The following is a 21,280-nucleotide window of genomic DNA, read 5'->3' as shown; positions in this document are numbered from 1 at the left end:
CATTAATTTTGTAGTGGGATAAAGTTATACCGCTTTGGAAGTTAGCAGCAGCCAGAAAGTACAGGGAGTTGTTTACAAAAGAGTCCCATGGATTCTCCTTTTCTGTGGAAGCATTCAAGCAGTAAGACCTGCACAGTCTGTTTGGCACAGTAGCTGCTCTCAGCTGGCCCCGTGCCCTCCTGCTGTTAGTCAGGGCAAAGGATGTGCCAGATCTCGGATTGTAACGGAGCAGAGCCTGCTTGCAAATCTGCTTGTAGTTAGCCTGGGGCCTTTTGGCAGCAGACTGCAGCCCATTGATTTAGTTGCAATCCTTTTTCCTTAATATTTTCCATCTGGCCAACAATGACCTATAAAGACAGACACAAAACAGAGTTTGAGTTATGAGGAGCGTAATAGTAAAATGCTTCCAAATCTCGCTCTAGAACCTGCACCGATGGAGCGCTGCCGCTGCGTAGCCAGAGGGAGTTTGCTCCGAAGCGCTGTGCCGACGGTGGGGATAAGGAAAAGCGTTGCGGTTCCCAAGCTCAAAATTATGTAATGGAGAAACGTGCATTTCAGTTAAGCTCTTAATGCGTTTCCCTTCTTGCTATTTCTTGCTCTCCGTTGATCCTGAGCAGCAAGCGAAGCGCTCGGCGTCAGCTCCTCGCGCGCTTCTCTGGCACGTACTGCGAGGGCGAAATCGTACTGCGTGTCGGGGCCGCGAGGGAGCCGAGACAGGGCGCCTGAATATGGCAGTGTTTTAAGGCATGCAGCAACACCTTTGGGGAACGTGCGTTCTGACGATGCTGCTAAGGAGGTGATGTGCCCCAAGCCCTCGAATCTCCGGGAGCGGATTAACGCTTTCCAGAGTGAGCCGCTTCCACAGCTGGGCTGTTTGTCAACTCTTCCAATTCTGGGCAAAGCAGAATTCTTGCTAGGATTACAGTTATCCTAAAGACTTGTAGTCCTCTGTGTCTTTAAAGTTTGTATCCTTAAAGAAAATTTCTGAACTTATTTGCACAGCTCCACGAGTTAGAGCAGTCCGGGCGTCGCAGGCTTTTTAATGTGCAGGGCTTACCACCTTCACCTAGGAATGCTTGGGGGTGTAAACCATCCGTGGGGTTTTTCCAAAGGTGGCAATAAGTTGTGCATAGATTTTCACAGATCTTGCTGGTCATAATATTTACAGGAAAATTAGAAATGGATTGAACTAGGAGAAGGCTCCAGAGTGTGGTTCACATTCACACTAACTACAGGCGTAAGAGGCCGGATGAATCCTCCCATGAAGGTGCGGGTTTCACTTCATGTGATGAATGAAAGCTACTTTAGATCTAGGCAATTGTTATAAGTTAAAGACGTTATTAGTTTGTCTCGCCTGTGGAGTGCAAAGCAGTAGTCTGTGCTGTATATTTAAACACTTGGCAATTTATTTAATCTGGTAAGTAATACTGCGAATATTCCAAGCCTCAGACATTTAGAACCTAGAACTCTAAGTAGTTCCCGTGGGGGGTGGGGGAAGGGGGGCTGTGTTGTGGGTTTTTTGTTTCTCCTTTTAGTAGAAATTTTCACGTGTTGACTCTGAAAACTATAATGAGATGTGCAGGGTAAGGGGAAGAAACTTCTGCTGTCCTAGACTGAGTTTACCGCAGCTCTGAGTTACTCTACATTTCCTGAAGCTGTTGGCTGTATAAACTAACACAGGGCTCTCACCCGTGAGTCGCTTCTCTGCTGACAGTCCTTTGTTCTTGTTTCATCTCAGTCTGCTGCCGGCTGCTTTTAATCATAGCACTAGTAAAATTGGGGATCTGAGTTCATGGACGTTGCGTTCGTGGAAGCGCAGTCAGAGGCGCAAGTATGTTGACTTCGGAGCGCTGCTATAATATAGCAGAGCATTCCTGTTGGACACTTTTAATTATTACTTTATTATTTTTTGAAGACTAAAAGTAAAGGGCAAAATGAATAGTATGAGGAATATGTGCAGGAGGGAGAAATAAATCCTCACGATGGTTTTAGGAAAGAGCTAGAGGTAAGGATGGACAGGTAAAAGATGCATCATTGATAGATGGGTTGAAGAAGAAAGGCAGACCAGTTGGGATTTTAGCTGTCGTTTGTAATATTGCATGAATGATTTTTGGTCTTTTTTTCCCCCTCCTTACACCTTAAAGTACTTCTTGCCAAAATAAATAACGTAAAGAAAGAAAAAAAATTCCTCTTGTGTAAGACCAGAGATTAGATTTCAGATGGAACAGCTGCTGTCATGTAACAGTCCTGGATTGGAACTGTCAATTGATTTTAACTGAACAAACGCCAGGTAATTTTTATAGCAGTGATAAGTGCCATTCATTCTGCATGTTGCTTCTTGGAGCAAAAATTATGGTATCGGTGTAATGAAAGTGTCAGTTCCGTGCTATTGTCTTGCTCTTTCATTTTTGTTGTTGTTTTGGTATGTGAAACAAGAACAGTATTTGCTTTCAGAATATGATGAATAAATACACAATATAAAGTTAGTTATGACTTCTAACTATTTGATCTCTCTCCACGCTATCCTTCTCAGAGACCCAGGATCCCTTAAAACAAACAAAAAACCCCTTCCTTCTCCTCTTCCCTCTACATTACCAAGCCGGGGCAATGCTAATTTAACTGACTTGTAGTGAATTCAAAGAACAGTGAAGGTGTGTCAAAGGAAGTTTATTGCAGATTTTGCCAAAGCTGTAATCTTGACTGCAAGTCAAAACACTTTTGTAAAGTATCAGCAAGAAGGATCACAACAAAAAATGTCAAGCGTTAGTAATGCTAATGTATTGCTACTGGTGGAATTAGATAAAGCTAGGAATACTGCATTCTGGTCCAGCTAGTTCACTGGTCTTGCCTACTGACCAGAATCCAATTTTACTTAATTAATTAGGGCTTCGTGTCACACCTTCTTTAGTTGCTGAACAACTGTAACAGAAGTAATTAAATCATGTCACTTTTTATTACCTTTGGCCCTGGCTGACCGGCTTGGAAACTTCCATTTTAGTGCTAATACAAAATGAATTAGCACATCACCTTGGGGAAAACCCCGTTCCCTGGCATCAAAAAAGCAGGGAGGAAGTAGTTAAAGTACAAGATGGATAGATCTCCTCTTCCACAAACGGATCACTCTTGGGTTGCTGTCTGAAGGCTTACAAAATGCATCTGTCAGGAATGAGACCATCCTGTACTTGCTGACAGATGTATACAGCATTCCCCCAACGAGATTACATGGCAACTTCCTCCCTCAAAAACCAAGATGTGGCAGGAGCCCTCAGGTTTTGCAGTGGTAACTGGAGAAGCAGGGGCTGTTCGGAGAGGTAGAACTGCTGAGAAAAGCCGCATGAGTTGACTTCTGCGTGTTGTTTCAATAGGAAACGTGATTCAGCCACACTGTAATAATAGGAGAAAGGCTTTACATGGCTTTGTAGAGGCACTGTCATCTGGATTGTGCATGGATCTGAAATAAGAACCTTAATTTGTGACCCCAGCTGTTTGTCAACATGCTTGATTAGGGACAGATCTTCCTCCGGACTATAAAATACAAGTATTATTTACCTAACAGTAACTTACCTCGGTGTGTTTTAGAATTAATTCGTGTTGGAGCACCAGCTTGAGTATTCAGAGAATAAAATGCTTGTGGGCAATCTCCTATTTTAATCATTTGCTTAAACTGATTGCTAGGCAAGAAGTCTCTTAAATAAAAATTGTGCCCTCCAGCCCGGTAAAGGGCCAGCGAGTCTTTTCTGTTAACTTGTGTGTCACGTTCTCAGGAAGCCCGTGGAGCAGGTTCGTCTGATGTTTCTGCAGGTGAAGAGTCAAGTACTACCATTTCATATGCTTATTTTTGCATCTAAATGTTTGTTGTCAATCCTAAAACATCGTGCACTGCAGTCGTAGACAACCTGCAATAAATATCAGACTCTCTGACTTGATCTTTACAGTCTTCAATTCAAGGGCTGCATTCACATCTTGTATTACAAATGCTTATTTGCTGTAAGTAAAGCGATTCTTACGTGTCTAGCCCAGTTTCTCACATTCCCAATAATTCCAAGTACCACCACAGCACTGGACTAGGCATGAATTTCTCACTTGGCTCTTTCACCTGTGGTTGGATTTGAGTTTAACTTTTGTGGCTTGCTACCAACTGACTCGGGGACCAAACTTTGCTTATGATTAGGAGGCACATGTACTGCCATTGAACGTGCAAATATTTTTCACAGTAATGAAGTTCCCTCCCTGTGCAAGGGAACTATGAAAGACTGTGCTGCATTTAAGTTTGTTTTTTGCCAGCAGGAAACAAAAGTGGTTTGGAGAATATTCCAGAAGAGGGGTACATATAATTGATGTTTTGTCTCTCTCTGTTACTGAAATATTCTCATTCCTGCCCCAATTTTCACTGTATTTGATTTACCAAAATGCAAAGAATCAGCGTAGTATCCTAGAACACTGTCTTATGAACACGCACAGGTATGAAGCTGTGTTATCAAGCTTTGCTTTTTGGTGTTGGAATGATATAATGCTATCTGATAAAAAAATTAAAACCAGTCTGGGCTCATCAGTTTTTCTCAGTATATATCTCCCCTGTATATTCAGAAATGGGATAGTTGCCGTCTTGATCCTAAAGTGCTTGCCTCTTACTGAAACTTTGCTTGTATTTATTGATATGATTCTCCAAGCTTTTTCTGGATTGGCTTATGGTGCTGATCTATGAGATATTTACCACACAAAATGCTTTTATTAAATAGATATTCCTTTCTGTGGCTCGGAAGGCAATTCTCTCTCTCATGTGACAGCGTGATTAGCCAGTGAAAACCTTGGCCTTCCTCCTGTGATTGAGCTAATTGATACTTACCTTCCTTAAATATTGATCTGACAGTTCCCATTATTCTACTCTGAATGTAACGTCGTGTCCTAGTGAGCCGTTCTTTCCCAGAGATGGGCATTGGCCTTACACGAAGTTGGTTGCTCTAGAGGTGGAATGTGTTGGCCAGTTGGGAGTCACAGTCGTGATGTGGGTGCCTTTTGAGCTCTTATTTATGACACTCACAGTTTCTTAACTCAGATTTTCAGGGACTCAGACTTTTTTTTTTCCCCCCTCCTTAGCCTTTGACATAGGTTGATGGCTAATGACTAATCCAAAATATATGGGTAGAAAAAACCCCTCTGGGTCAAGAATAAAAGACCCTGGGAGAGACAGGAATTACAGAAAACACACCTGATGCTCAGCCTCAACTTTTAAATACGTGGTGAATCTCTTTAGTAGCTGGGCAACAGTCCTTACCAGCCTTTCTGTGTGGCTCTTGAACAGAGCTGTGTAAAATTTTTCTTCTTTTCAGGAATTTATGGCATTACAGATTGTAATACAAAATATGTCAAAGTCCTATAGCTTTTGAAACCCCCTGCAGCAGTGTGCCGTAACACATCGTGCCTTTTGCTGAGAAGGAGCACTTTTGATTTACAATAAAAAGTTCATAATTCTACTGAAATTTCAGCTCAAACTTAGTACTAGAGGGCATAGCTCAACAAGCACATGCGATTGGAGTCTGTAATGAAAAGGAGCTGTTTCTCTGGTCAAGGAAAAAGGGTTAATTTGCATTGGGATGAAAAGGCTGTTCAGGATCTACTATTTCAACCTGTGATGGACTTAACAGTAGTCTTTGATCCCCAAATGAAATGTGATGGATTTCAACTGATGCCAGATGTCTCAAACCTAGTGGGATCGCTGATTGTCTGCCACATCTAGAATTCTCTCTTCCAGCACTTTCATGTGTGCTTTTAAACATGGTTTGAGAAGAGAGATTCCTTGACAGGCTAAGCCGTTGGAATCCTTTCTCTGTATTGTCACTTCAGTGGCGATCTTTACGCTCTCGTGCTGTCTAACGCATCCTACTTTTTTGAAATCAAGCCCCGTGTGCTAAACTGCTCTAACTACTTCATAACCAATTTTTTTAATGTCCAGGAATTTCAGTGCCAGTATCATCTGTAAGTTTTCTCAGTTTAAGGCTGTTCTCTGCCCTGTTCTTACTTGCTAATTAGAGCATTTTACTTAACCCTGGCCAAGTAAAAATGTTGTTCAATGTATTCCTGTTGGCCTTAAGTGGAACGTAATTGTTGTCTTTTTAACTCCAAGGCTATTTTGTTGCACTTCATAAATCTTAGTATAAACTGTCAAGCACTTCAGCATACCCATCTTCTCACTGAGTGCTTTATGGGATATTCTTTGCCTGTGGTTTTAATAAGAGTATAAAGACATAATTGTCAGTGTTTGCCTTGTGAATGCAAACGTTTCCCTTTTTGTACCTTTATTTCATGTTGCTACTTCAGTCCTTTGCTCTGGAACATGCTTGAGAAGTTTCTTGGTCTGAAATTATAAAAACCCGCCAAATTTACAGCTTTATCTTCTGAAAAGGGACAAGAGACCTTATGATTGTGTTTGGGAGTTTATGGGGCTTCCCATTTAATTTTACATCTATTAAGTAGCATGTAAATTTTTTATTTTTGTTTTTTTTTCTTTTAAAGATAGTGCACTTGATCTTCCAGTATTAATCATCTTGGCATGCTGAATTTGAGAAGGGAGGTATACCCGGTCAACATGCTTACATTAGCTGGGTACAGTAGGAACTGCAGCTTTCTACTCCATAAAAGCCTTGTGTAGTAGGGCTCGCACTGTTGTAAAGCTGATCAAATCGCACAGTTCTTTTCTTCTGTCGTCAGCCTGTGCCCCAGGCTTTAGAGATGTATGTACTCTCCAAAATCTACTTACAGTTTTGCATTTTGTTTCAGCAGACCCTAGGTTCTGTCTCTTAAATGAATTCCTTTCTCTTTTCTCCATGTGGACTGACTGGAGAAATATCACTTGGCATGTTTTCCCAATGGTATGAATAACTTGTGTGTTAGAAGTTAAAAATCTTTGATTTTTAAAAAGGAGTGATCTATCAGAGGGAAAACAGAAAGTCTCTAACAACAGAGCAGACCTTAAAGATATTTCTGAAATAAATTAAACACAAAACAATCTATCATAAAATTCAATAAACTTTCTTAAATTTTGCAGTGATAGGTAATTCACAAGAAAAAAAGCTTGATTATTGAAGGTGTTTAAAACTTTGTACTTTCTAAATTATGCCTATATTTATGTATCTGTGAATGTACAGTTTCTTTGTACAGAATGTAGGATGTTAGGCATGGAGCTATAAGCCAAAAGCTGTGGTATTCCTATTTTCCAGTCTGAAGTGTAACGCTCCAGGTTCTTAAAACACAGATTCTTTTTGTATAAAATGCTTTTCAGTGAACGTCCAAGGTATGGTTTTCATGGAAAAGCTGTTTCTTTTTCAGACTGGAAAACTGTGTTGTTTTCTTCCTTCAGAGACGGCTCCTGCGAGAAGCAGGGCAGATTACTGTGTGCGGGGTTGGTAGATACTTCATGATGTTGCATGCTGTAATGCTAAAGTTCCCCTGAATTCATTTTATTTACATAAATTCCACAGTGCAGCTGCACTGGACTTTTTTTTTTCCCCCCAAGGTTTTAGAGTGACCACAAAGAATCCGAGAAAGGGTGACAGCTCTGGCAAACTCAAGCTTCAGTTCCATTTGCGATGTCCCAATTAGATGTTAGCACACTAACAAAAGCCCCTTGGAATGGTTATCTCAAGCTGCCCTTGCACTTTTTAGCTCGACTAAAATGTAAAATTGTTACATCATAAATCTCTTTGTTGCAGTTTTCTGGCTTTGTGTTGTTCAGGGATGCATTCAGCTCCTTTGAGCTGTCTTTTCGGAGAGACGCTGCGGCTCTTTCAGGAGCTGCTGTAGCTGTTTGGGGAGCGGCTGGGTTCAGTGGTGGGATTTAGTCTTTGTGCGAGTGAGACTTGCTGTAACTGCTTGTACTTGGTCACACTAGGTAGAAAAACAGGAAAGGGAATGTTTGAATTGACTTTTATTATTAATACACAGTGGCAGGTCACCAGAGCAAGCACTTTCTACTGACAATTACGTAGTATTAAGATGCTCCGTAAGACGAGATGCGCAAGTTCTGTGGGGTTAAATACTTCTAAAATATGTACGAGTCACATGCTTAAGGTACAGAACTTGTAACTGAATCTCATGGAATCATGGAAAGATCACTCACGGGTAATAATCAAAGGGAAGTTTATAACAAAGTTGGGGAAAAATGCAAAAAGGGAAGAAATCCTATGAAAGCAGGAAAAGGAAAGGATTTGGACGGCTCGCTACGATGGGAGAGGCACTTACAATGGCTTGAGGTCTAATGCAGAGACAAAACTTTGAAATAAAAAAAAAATAAAAGCTGATGTTCAAAACAGGCTGTTGGCTGATCCTGTGGAAGGTAAGCCTGCATCTCATCGACATGCACAGATGTTGCTATGGAGATTTGGGGGTATGTGTGTATGTGTTTAAGCTTACAAGTGTGAGAATGTGTCAATAGACTGAGTCTAGAAGAGAGAATAATGATGTACTGAGTTCCATAAGGTGTAGGGGAAGACACTAGAACACATAAATGCCTGAACTGGGAATTTAGCCTACGGAAATTCCCAAATGAGCCCAGAGATGCCTTGGTTCTTTCAAATGCATTTTGTAAAAATGCTGGAAACATTGGGTGGGGGAAGGAAAGGAAGGTGGAAAAAAAAATTTAATAGTGTATTACTGCAAGGAAAATAACAGGCGTATGAAGACTTGGGTCTCTTTTGAGGGGAGGAAAAGATTATTTTTAGAAATACATAGTTAAGTCATTTAACTTAGTCTTAGCTGTTAAAAATCAAGGTGGAATTTAAACATAATTAAAAAGGGAAATTCACATTTTTAATAAAGGGAAGGACGAAGTGTGTTGATGGCTGTGCTTTTGCTGTTTAAAATTGTGTCTGCATAAAACCACTGAAGAGCATGGTGACTGGCAAACATACCTTACTTCGTCATCAGAATCCGCAATCACCGTTATTAACTTAACATAGAATATGATTACTAACGTTAGGAATAATGCTGTCTGGGAGAAGTATCATTAGTGACCAGGTGCAGGAGGATGGAAAGAAGCAATACTGTTTTTAAGTATAAATTGCAGAGTTTTATCTTTAAATGCAAGAAGTCTTAAGATAACTAGTCTCTGAGAGACTGTAGTAATTTTTTATATATTTTCCACACTCGTTTTCTTTCAAACGTGGTGGTGGGATTATCCACAGAGATGCCTTCTGAATTCCAGATGCAAGGATCTGTCATGTGTCCTGCAGGTATTGACAAGTACCTTGAGTCAGAAAATGTATGTTCTGCTTCACCAGCAACGTTCATTGGGTCCATATGTTGAAATTAATAATAAAAGTAATAATACAGTAATGATAAACCCCATCTTTTTTCAGTTTGCTGAGTCTTAATTGAGATTTTGATCTTGCACATTGTTCTCGTGAAGGTTTCAGGCTTGGAACAGGGATGTTGCCTGGGGTAGATAGAGAGAATGGGGCGTACGTACAGGTGTTGATAGGGTCGCGCGCATCATCCGAGGGTGGCCGTGCAGGAGAAGGTGGTTCGCTCATTAGACCAATGCTCTGACACACAAGAGCCTGCTGGGCTTCGTAGCGATTTCACTGCCACAACTAAGCACCAGGTCATCTGTGTTTTGAATTAATTATTCAGAGCCCATGACCTGAGACACCAGCGTGTTTTATCGATACACGCACAAGTCGTGCTGGCAGAAGAAATACTTGGCCTGAATTTCCTCTTCCTTACACTTTTGTCAGTCAGGAGTATTTCCAGTGAAGTCAGTGATGATGCATACTATGGTTTATATAAGAGCCAAGCTCACTATTGACAGAATTAAGTATTCTGGGCCACTGCAGATTATTGTACTGAGCAAAAGGTCAAGATTCAGGAGCTCCTCGACTCCAGTCCTGGCTAATACAGACAGATTTTGTAAGCCTGTCACTACAGAGAAGTATGCCCATCTGTAAAATGGAAATGACTCTTCTGTTTTGCAAGGGTGATGGCAGTTGTTTATGCTGTTATCAAAATACATAGTATGTGTTATAAATAAATACATGTTAAAAATCCCACTTCTGATCTGTGTGAATGGAAGGAATAAAAGTTATGTGTGCTTACAACTCAGTCTATTAGGAGACGCTGCATTAAATATGTTGATGTTAGACTAGTTGCTCAGCCTCATTAATTTCAACTGACAAAGATACATGTACAAAAATGCAGTTCTGCCTGTATGCGGACTGGAAGTTGTTCTAGCACTCTGTAGAAATTGCGTGAACTGAGGTGGTACTTACCTTTGGTAGGGTTCAGAGGAAACCAAAGGTACTACAGGTATCTTTCCAGAATTGTTTGCTTTGCTTTTTAATGGTGTCAGCACACCAGTAAAATTGAATGCTGGAGCTGTCAATGTTAAAAATTAGTTTTATGAACTGTTGCTATGGTAATTAGCAAATACTCATAAATAATTTTAAAGGTACCGCTTGCCACTGGGGTTTGCTGCTGCTCCACTGGAACATGTAGCACTTCTGCTGCTGAAGTTCTCGATACGCTTCCAAACTCCTTAGGGGGCCATGGGAGTTTAGTTTGAGGAGTTCGGCTTTCACAAAGCTCTTGCACACTTTGCTTGCCTTGCTATTGCTTCCTCCTTCACGGCTGTCTGTTACAACTAACGCTGGAAAATCTCTCCCTTTTTATGTTGACTTTATGTTTACTTTTAAGTAAAATTCCTAGTTCCATACAGTGTTTGCTCAGCCTCTCTCTACACTTGACCTTGGAGGTACATGGTGTTCCTGAGATAGCCACAGTGAGTTGGAGTGGTACGTGCTATAACTTACGACTCTCCTTCATTCTAATGACTGCTCAGATATATCAAAAGAAATGATAATGGTGAAATTTTCACATTTCAAAGAAAGTATATCTATTATCAAAACCTCTGTTCATTAGTAATGCTTCAGAACTGGAGAAGAAACAGCTGTTTTTTCCGGAGGAAGGCGTCTTTTACTTGATAAAGAAATCACCTGGATGCCAGTGTAGATAATGTTGCTCAAAGATTTCCCCTTTGCTATTCTTGGAGATTACATTTTCTTATTTACTGTTGGACAATTCCATTTGACTAAATTAGTTGTATGTCTTTACATATAGGCAATCACTGTAATGGAGCTGTCTTGGTTTTGTGTATACTTTCTTGGCTTTTGTGTTTGCTGGAAGCTAACTGTTATATTAGACTGGAGATAAACCACTAGCTCTCCTGTTTGTGCAGCTCAGAGTCCCATAACTTATTCTCAGTGAGCCCTTCGTTTTACATAGGACAGTAGCCAAAGCACTGTACTAGAGTTATGAAGCATGATCCTTAAATCTTCCAGCAAGCTAAGCTGTTTTTAAAGGGGGAAATTCACCTTCATGTAAAATCCAAAACTGAATAATTGCCTGGTAGGCTGGATACAAGAGCAGTGCAGTGAAATCTGCAGTGCTGCCTTGTATAGTTTTGCCATAGGCTAACTTATATTTGTGGCTGCACATACTGAAATTTTATTTCTGAAATTGCCCATGCCAAACAGGTTAGACGAGGGCTTGGTCTAGTAATAGATTAAAATGAGGCATCATTTTCTGCTGTGCTACTGTGGCCTTTCTGCTTTATAAAGCAGGTACTATTTGACCTGGCTAAATTTCAAGTGATAGTTTCAATTAATGTTCCTCAGTGTGAGTCCACTGGAGGGGGGATTTCTTTTTAATTATTTAAAAAAATAAAACCAGACTTGATGCTAATAATTTTTTGTTTTGTTTTTAAAAGTTTTTGTATTAAGCGTTCAATGAGAGTAGGAGGATCCTGGAAGTCCACTTCTCTGCCTAATTTCACTGCTGTTGGCAGCTTAGTGTCACTAAAGGAAGCTCTATTGGGTCATCTCTTACTGCGTCCTTCTTGCTGCGGAATGACAGTATGCGCACGTGCGTGTGCACACACGCACGGTTTCTCTGTGTGGGTGTGTACGTGCGTCTAAATGCAGTTGCTTTATTTCGAAAGGGCCAGCGTAATATTCTCCAGTTCTGGTTGCAGTCCTTCCTGCAGGTCAGAAGATGTGACCTCACATGTGCTGCTGCGATGGGGTAGTTTTTTTTCCTTTTGCATGTTCAAGCGCACGAGTGGATTAATATGTTGAAAAATTCAAAGCTAAGTTGACTGCAGTACAGCATTTTCATCTGCGCAGCAGCTAATATTGGGTGATGACATTTTCTGCTCAGTGTAACTTTTGAAGTATAGATTGGACCGGTGAGAGCAGTGCTGGCTGGCGAGTTGTGCCTTTTGCAGCTGCCGGTGCGCCGGTCATCTGCAGCCTTCTGCCTTCCCCCAGCCCTTCAGCTGCCTGCCGAGTCGGAGCACCAAGGGCTCTGCTTCTGGGGCAAGCCTGCTCCGTCAAAGGTGACCCTCTTCCTAACTGCAGACCCCTACCCGAACCGGAGGGATTGCTGGGGTTTGTTGTCGTGCTACTTCGCTGCTTTTTATGTCTTTCCTGTTGTCTCAGCCCGGCTTGTCAGTTGGGTTTGCACGGCTGTTCTTTAAACACTGCATTTTGGAAGCATTTGTATTTACAAGCTGCAACGCAGCACTGTTGTCTTAACGGTTTGACTGACCCTAATTGCTATGACACATGTAACTAATGATGTTTTGTACTTTCAAGGAGCGCACTAAAAAGGTGATGACATATGAGTTACTGAATAAGGTACTGTGCAACTTGTGCAGTAGAGTTTGTGCAGACCTTATGTAGCATAATAAGCAGTTTTCCTGTGCTCATATTTGTTTCCCGTCAGACTGGCCTGTCTCCAGCACTGAGGCTGCTTCGCACGCTGAAGGTTCAGGGGGAGAGAAAAGCAGAGCGCTAAACGGATCTCTCAGCTTGAGGAAGCCTAATTTGATGAGGCTTTGATTTGATTCTCGTGATTTCTGGCAAATCTGTCACTATATGCGTGTATACATACGTGTGAGGCAACTGAAAATGGGTGTAAAATTAAAAAAAAATTAAAATTTCAGATTGCCCTTTTATTTTTGTTTACTCTTCAGCCACAATCTGGTTTATGCTTATTGGAGTCTTTGAACTTCAACTCCCTTGAAGAATCTCTAGGCTGTCGCTTTTTTGATGTTGCTTGAAGGGGGATGTGTGCGCGCGTGCTCGGGCTCGCATGCTATGGTGCTCTGGGCAATTTCACTCCGGAGCGCTTCCCTTCCTTTGTTTAACCTATGACCTGTGAAAACAAGAGTTAATCAAAAGTTCTAAGGTAGCTAAGAGGAAGGGGAAGTGTTTGGTTACAAATTAAATATGAGCAAGTCATAAGCCATAAATCTTCAGTAGTGCTACCAGTTGTGCTACTTAAGTTGCATGTGGTACAGAAAGTTTTTGGTTATAAATTCAACCTCCGTTTCTTTGGAGGGGGTGTTTAAAGGCTGCCTCGAGGATTTGCCTTTTGTAAGAAAAAATCCACATCTTTTCTTCTTTCCTTTTGGCGGAGATCTAGAAACAAATTCAGATAAAGATATTTCTTGATTTTTTTTTTTTTTTTTTCCCAACTTTACCTGGTCACAATTTGGTCTAATAAAAGCAGAACTGTTTCACTCTTGAGTAGTAAACACATGGAATAAGTGATGAAGTAAAAGTATTGAAGATGGCAGGATAAATTAGTTTTCTAAAGTATCCAAAGCTTTCGGGATGAGAGAGATCCTGAATTCTGCAGTGACAAAGGAGGGAGGTGAAAATTGAAGTGAGATTGTCTACATAATTTATGCAATTTTGTGGTGGGTTTGTTTTATCTTGTCTTGCACCTCTCTTCAGCAAGAGCTACGCAGATCCCCATGTATTGTGTTGTGCTGAGGTCTGCTTCAAAGATTAGCTAATTTCTTCAACTTAAAACTGTGAAGCTTCTCTCCTCAAAATGCAAAGTCATTCTTAAAATAAGAAAAAGGAGCAGTTATGCTGAGATGCTAAACCATTATTTGGAAAAAATGGATTAAAATAAGGAAGAGTTAGTGTTAAACAAAGGACAACGATGAAGTTCGTTATAAGATAATAGTAAAGAGAAAAGGGAAAGCCAACACGGAATGAGCAAGTCCAACAGAAGTAGGGCTATACCTTCTCTTTTGTTGTATGGAGGGTTTGCTGATGCCTTGACATTGCGTGAATAGGAGACTTTATCTGGGTTATTTCTCTTAGAATCATAGAAGCTATTTTCTAGGCGCTGAGCGAAAGAATTAAAATTGGATTTGGATGGAGTATTCTCATGGGTAGAACCTACAGCTTTGTCATGTTTGGTGTATTGCGGTAATAAAGAAAACTCCCTTGAATCTGTATAGTAAGGTGAGGTTTAGCTGTGAACCGACGGGCCCCTGACAGGGCAGATAAGTACATCTTTGAAGAAAGAGCAGAGCCTGACCTTGGTTCCGGAGCTCAGCGTTGTCCCTGTTGGGTACTTGCACCCCTTGTTGCAGACGGGGCCGAGGACCTGGCCGGTCCTTGCCCGCGGGCATTGGGGCTCTCAAGGAGCTTTGGTTTGTTGCTTTTATACTCCCACATCTGTTACAAACACAGCACCAGTTTAGAAGATTCTCGGTTTAATTCTGTAAATGCAGTGTTCCAGCAAGGTCCCTGAGCAGTTCAGTGGAACTTTAAATACGCCTTCCTGAAATCAGTTTTGGTTTCATACTGTCGGGGAGCTTTCTGCCTTCTTGGTTTTCTGTCTTCTCAAACTCTTTTGATAGATGCCTTGCAAGGATTTGTTTACCAGGTTCTTAATCTCTACTTAGCAGATATGTTTTGAGAGGATTTCTTGTTACTCTTGTAATGGCTTTTAACTCTGCTGAAGTTTATTTAACTAAACAGAAAGAAAGAAACTTATCTTCTAACTAATCCTTCTTGATTGTTTACAATATAATGCCAAACTTAAATGCTGTTTAAAGTGGTAATTGTCTGTCTTTCTGCTCTATTCTAATACATAGTTTGTAAAGATGCTTAGAGCATATTAATTTAAATGATAATACTGTCATATAACATGAGAAGTTAAGTTGCTTATCAGTGTATTTTGATAAGCTACTTACATTTTACAGTAGCATTTGCAGGCTTCAAACAAATGTTAATGATGGAGTGCCATTCACTTTATCTGTCTCATATATAGCTTCTCACTTCATTTATTACTAAAAGCCATACAGTTAGGAACCATGGGGCACTCAATTCTTTATAGTTGTCAGGATGTAGTCATATTTTATAAAAACTTTAAATCCTGTCTAACTATATCAAAATAGAATCCATTTGCTTCAGAAAGCATCTGTGATTAAAAGAAGAATCAGTTTGTGCGTCACGCAAACTTGCTTTCCTGTTCGCTGCAGCTGAGGGGAAATTCCTTGCCGGTATTTAAAAAGGAATTGAAATAAAGAACTGTGTCATGAAAGTAGGGCACAAAATGATGCCAAAGCATACCGTAGTGAAAAGTAACGTCTTGGCTGTCTGTCTTATTTTATGGAATGGAAATGGAATGGAAATGAAAAAGATGTGATTTTTCTGCACGTTTGTCTTTCAATTTTGTTTCTTCATTACTTTTGTAAGTTGAGTACAAATTTATTAAAGGTGATGTCTCTATTTGACCTGACTGAGGGCTGGGCTAAATACAACGACGTAGGATGTGGAATAAGATTTGACAACAGTTAAAAACTGAGACGCTGGTTATGCAATTTAAAAAGTCCAGTTGTGTCAGGACTCAAAACCAAGCCAACTGTCTGCTTGCAGTTTCCTAGGACCCTCAGCAGCTGTACAGAAGTCTAGTTATTTAACATATACTTTGGGAAATAATTATGGTTAAAAACGTTCCACCATACGGGAGCACAGATACATTAGGGTACATTTATCTTAGGGGTTAAAAACTTCCGTCGGACCGTACGTTTGTTACGTCCGGGTGAGAAGATGGGAGCTCCCAGCCCTGCCTGCCCGGTGCCCGCCTTCGGCGCTGGCTGGGCTGCGAGTGGCGTTGGGCGCCCAGAGGCGGCTGGAAACGCTGGGGAGGAGTCAGTGCTGCAGCTCGGTCCTCGGCGGAAAGGGATGCTTCCACCTTCTGCCAGTGTTCTCCTCCAGATGTTCCGCTGTGCCTTTCCTAGCAGATATGCGTAAAGTGTCATGTCCAGCGGAGGGGCTGTTAGGATGCATCTGTATGGTAAACGCCAGCAACCTTGCATTTATTAACTGAGATTTACCAAGTTAAATGTATACTTTTTCTTTTTTTTTTCTTTTTTTAGTTACCTCCCGTGGTTTGAAGTCTTTTATAAGCTGCTCAACGTCTTGGCAGATTATTCAGCAAAAGGACAGGTATTATTCTAAAGTACTAACCCTTCTTTTCCCTGCCCCAATATCAAATGAGGGAGAGGATGAAAACAAGCTGGTTTAAGAAGTGCTTATATCAGAGATGGCCGTGTGAATTATTAATCTCTATGATGCAGTAATACAGAAGATCACATTCAGCCAAGCTGAAAGCGTGGCAAGTGCCTTTGAAAAATAAATATGCTTTTAAATTATTTTTGGGAAACGATGAAGCCCAAGAACGTGACTGTGGATCCAACACAAGTTAATGGTTTCCCTGCAGTCATCCGTACTGGGCAGACTTTTTGATTACCTGAACTGTATTCAGCACATCCATGCAATTCCCGTATTGCAGTGTTTCATGGATCTTTGACAGCTGTTTTATCCAAGTTTACTTGTCCTGTTAAGTAAGTGTAGAACTAAGCTTCCTGATGCAAAATGCTTACCCACGTAGCATCATCTACCTAAGCCCTTCAGGTGCTGTTTTGCTTTTAAAGCAAAACAAAGTAAAGTTCAGTCTTGAGACCGTGAAAAAATGTGAACTAAGCCGTTCAAATTCCCTTCTAGGTTTATAAATGATAATTCATGATACAGCGAAATCATATATATGATTGCAACACCTAGTTTCAGGTATTTAAAGATTACAAATATAATCTTCCCAGTTAAGTTGCTGCTTTGATTTATTGCCATTTTGTGGTAATAATTGTATTTTGCATTTGTCAGAATCGTTCGCGTTTGAGGTAGAAGCACTTAGGATCACACCTTCATCTAGGTGGATTAAATATTTGGCTTTACCCTAAACTAGTGAGTTGTTATAAAGAACTTGCAGTGAAAACTGGCTTGCTCTGAGCTGAGTTACTATGGAGTGCATAGGTTGGTGACTCAGTAGGTTACAGAAATATGTAGAAATACCTATGAAGAAAAAGTATTCTAAAAAATCATGTTATAAAACCCAGCTGTCAGAGCGATCTACATTTATTTCTGTTCATAGTCTAATGTCTAAATCTATTTTCACATTTTTCTTTACGCTTGCAAGTTCTTTAAGCCCCCAGTTCCACAAATGTTGCCCTTCCATCTTGGAGTTTAGCTTGTTATAGCAATGCCTACTTAGTATTCCTTTTTTTTTTTTTCCCCTCCTTCTTATTTCAGGATACTCAAAGGAGTGAGCTCCTAGAAACATTTCACAAACTTACCATCCCTGAGCCAGGAACCTCTGTTCATCTTGGAGTGGTAAGTGAAGTGGGAGAGATGTAAACTAAGGTGTTTAATTTTCATTACCTATCATAATAGAGGAATGTCAAAAGCAATTCTCCTTTTTGGAACTTGGTACACAGATGTTGCTTTCCTGCAAGGACACAGAGCTGTGAAATTCCCCTTTTCACGTTTGGGGCCCTCTGTTTCCCTTTCCTTAACCTCAAACGTCTTTGAAATGCTGTTCTTTGATTGGAGGAAGGCTGTGTATATTCCCCACGGAAATTTCTCACCATATCGCCTGTGACCCGCGAGGGGTCACAGAGCAGCAACATGACATTTATTGCCCACACTTCTGCAGAACTCCTAGATCTTGCAAGTAGGCAAGGGGGACAGGACTGGAAAGGAAACAGTCACGTACCTGTCACAGCAGCGTTTTGAGTATTAACTTTTTATCACGTTTTCTGATTGCTTCTCTTCTTCCTCCCCCCAAGAAAAAAATTCACATAAAAAAGGATTTATTTCATTTTTATATCCTGTGAGAGAATTAATCGAAGAACACTGAGAGAATAGCTGTGGGATTTTATTGATGGGATTGTATTTTTAATTTAGTCTTTTGGGGTTTTTGTCTTGAAATTAATTTTTGCAGACCAGTCTCGTGTTCCAGGCTGTAGTGAAAAAATACTTAAGATGCCCATTGCTGCAGTTGCAATTAGTAATTTAGAGTTCACATGGAAACTAGTGTTGTGTGTGGCCACAGTTCTCTTCTCCCTCTCATTTCCTTTGCTCCTCCTTCTAAAGTACTTTTTGGCAACAAGCAGCTTACTCTCATCACTTCACCCTGTAATGTCAGTCGACAGGTAGCAGTTGTTTGGCCTTGCTAGGTCACCAGCTGGCAGCAGAAATGTCCCAGTCCCCTTGAGGCTGGCTCTTTCAGGAACGGCATTTCTGTTTAAGGGGACGAGCTGTCTCAAAAGGCAACGCTCACTTGGGATATTTCAGTTTTTTCATACCAGTGGTTTCAAGGAATGCTGCCGGTCTCCCCTTGTCTCAGACATTTCATGGGCGATGAAGCAAGAAAGGATATAAAAAAGCAGCCAAGGGACTGTTAGCTCTGGTGTCTTTACGCATTTTATTTTGGCTGTTTACGAGCCTATTTTGGAGTCGGGGTGAGGTTCCTATATGTGATATAGTTGCGTATACTATTCCTGTGTCTTTGCATTGCATCTTTTAACCAAACTAAATCAGTAATATATCAAAAAACAAAAATTTTTTTTAGACATTTAGTGTCTATATTCAGTGTAGCTGTTATACCCGCTTGCTATTTCAGGTTATAGACTGTTCATGAAGCACTGAAATGTCTGAGAGCTAGAGAGAGAGGGAGAGATATATATATTTAAGAAAATTGTGCCAATTGTGGAGCTATGCCAAGAATATAACAGCCTTTAAAGCTTCAGCAAGTAATTAATAGGTAGCCCTGAGACAAATTGTAAAAATCTTAAAAATGATATAAATTGTATACAACATTGATTTACAAAAGCAGTTTAGCCTCATTCTCTCCTTTCCTTTCCCAAAGCCCTAACCAAGAATCGTGCAAGTCATGCATGGTCAGATTGGGAAGTAGAGTGAACCTCGTCTCTTGGAATGCAGACAATGAAAAAAATGTAACAATATAATGGATTATGAAATTGTGAGACCAATATAGTCTTTCAAAATATGTTTTTTAAGGCATGTAAAAGTGACTAGAACTTTAGTAATATTTCTCAGGTAAGTAGGCATAAAATTTTAGGAAACATTTCTCAGTAAATTTCCATAACTTCAGTGTTGTCTTGAATGAAAGTTGCTGATGCTGTAGGTTGAAAAAGGACCTGCTTGCTGTTGTTTCCTGTAGTCCGTCAGGCAACCTGCAGTGGGCTGTGGAAAGATGGCTTGAATTATAGACAGCCTTGGAGTTTCCTTGGCATATGTCATGCATTGTGTGAGTCCGTCTGTATCAGTGTCTCTGAAGAACAAAAAAATGTAATATAACTTTTCAGGAGCATTTGATACTTTCTATCTTAATGCATTTCATATTGCATGTGTGATCTGAGAATTCAGCTTTTGAAATCCATGACAAAGAAGTCATACTGGTAGTTGGTAACAAATGTTCTGTCGTTTTTACTTAGCTGAGCAACTGCTATTACTGCTGTTACTAATACCAAGCAATAAATTTAGATTGCTTTTGACAATATTGCAATAATCAATATTTGCTCTTTTTTTAGCACTCTTACTTTACTGTGCCTGACATCAGAGAGCTTCCTAGTATACCTGAAAATGTGAGTATTCTGGAGGACCATACACTTTACCATTTCTGTTTAATGTCAGCAGCAAAATAGATAACAATTGTTACCTCTGGCATAGTAATACAATACGTTCTGTAAAATATTGCTAGAAGTTGAAGTAAATTTTAGGTGGTTCATTTATAATAAGTATTGGGTGGAAAGCATTGTCTTGCTAACTGCAGAAATACGTGAGTAACGGGCCTTTTGAAGTAGAATTTAATGTTTGCCTTTTTAATTGAGAAAAGATACCAAATGAACAGGAAATTGATAGCATAATTATTTTAACCTGTAAGTCAAGATATTTATTAAAAAATATAAAGCTTTTATTATTATCACCACTCTATTATTACTTACTGTTACCATTCCATGATTTCTTGGCTCTAATGAGTAAGGAAATTTAAAATATACATCCATAGTTTTAGCCTACTCAAAATTGAGAAAGAAGAGTGATTTGGTAACTATATGTAACAGTATGGTGGCGTTTCAGAGAACAATGATGGAGTTAATTTGTGTGAAAATCCACACACTACAATAAGCCTATGAAAAATTCTTGAAAGTAATCTCAAGGCAGTTTTGTGATTGCCATTTGAGTGAGTACTACAAGAGTCATCCTTTACATAAAAATGCAGGATTACGATAGAAAGGAATTTCACCCGCTTTACCAAGACTTTAATTTCTGTCAAAAAGAAGGCAAGAATCTGTTGAGGTATTTCACCTTTCTAGCTAACTTGAATCAGGGTCTGCTTTCTTCTCATAAGTTCCAAAGAACTGCTGTTTTAAAAGAAACTTCATCATTTCACAACGAAAGAAGCAATTTTTTTCTTCTGTACCCAGATTTATGTTTCATTCTCCCCTTGCTGACATCGTGCTGTTTACATAGTTTTGTTGGTTTTCTTGAGGTATGAGACCCTGAGTACAACATGAAACTGAAACTAAAAACTGTACTTGGGAAATAATTGTTGGGACCTGCTGGAGAGATAGCATACTGGTTTGAAATTAATTTTACTTGAAAAAATGTTTCAATACAGTATGTTGTTTTTATTTATTAAAGCATCATGGCTACCTATGAGTCAAGCCAAGGATATCATCTTGATACTCAGTATCTTCAGTGGAGGAGTTTGATGTTTCAAACATCCATATTGCCAGTATTAAGAAAGGTCGAAAAAACTCTTTGGTATTAACTCGCCTTGTTTAAGACGCTGTCAGAATTCAGATATCGTATATCCTTACTTGAAACATTTTGTATTGATTCAAATGAACAGCTAGGCTCTTTGCTTTAGAGGTGTATTATAGCTGTAGTTGCTTAGGCGGTCATTCTTTTGTTTGTGAGAATGTCTTCCTTCTGTATCATTTACACAATAGCGTTCAAGAGCTGACAATCTGCATTTGTGATTAAAAGCTGACATGTATTAAGGATAAAGTACTAATGGACAGATTGATATGGGCAGGAAAAAGCAGATCTGCTAATCA

At 40.0% G+C, this 21,280-nt stretch overlaps 1 protein-coding gene across 7 annotated transcripts in view; it reads left to right on the top strand.

The window, feature by feature from the left end:
• Positions 1 to 21,280, top strand: part of DENND1A (DENN domain containing 1A) — a 215,187-nt gene that overhangs the window by 74,912 nt on the left and 118,995 nt on the right. For 6 of the 7 annotated variants that reach the window (XM_075716202.1, XM_075716201.1, XM_075716198.1 and 3 more), the window contains exons 6-8: positions 16,238 to 16,307; positions 17,448 to 17,528; positions 19,751 to 19,804. The exons of the other annotated variant lie outside the window; for it this stretch is intronic. In XM_075716202.1, the coding sequence (XP_075572317.1) occupies positions 16,238 to 16,307; positions 17,448 to 17,528; positions 19,751 to 19,804 (205 nt within the window). The remainder of the gene's footprint in view (positions 1 to 16,237; positions 16,308 to 17,447; positions 17,529 to 19,750; positions 19,805 to 21,280) is intronic. 7 annotated transcript variants of the gene reach the window in all.

The sequence above is a fragment of the Pelecanus crispus genome, chromosome 9 (genome assembly GCF_030463565.1).
Source record: "Pelecanus crispus isolate bPelCri1 chromosome 9, bPelCri1.pri, whole genome shotgun sequence".
Lineage (NCBI taxonomy): Eukaryota > Metazoa > Chordata > Aves > Pelecaniformes > Pelecanidae > Pelecanus > Pelecanus crispus.
This window is presented reverse-complemented; position numbering and strand designations above follow the sequence as displayed.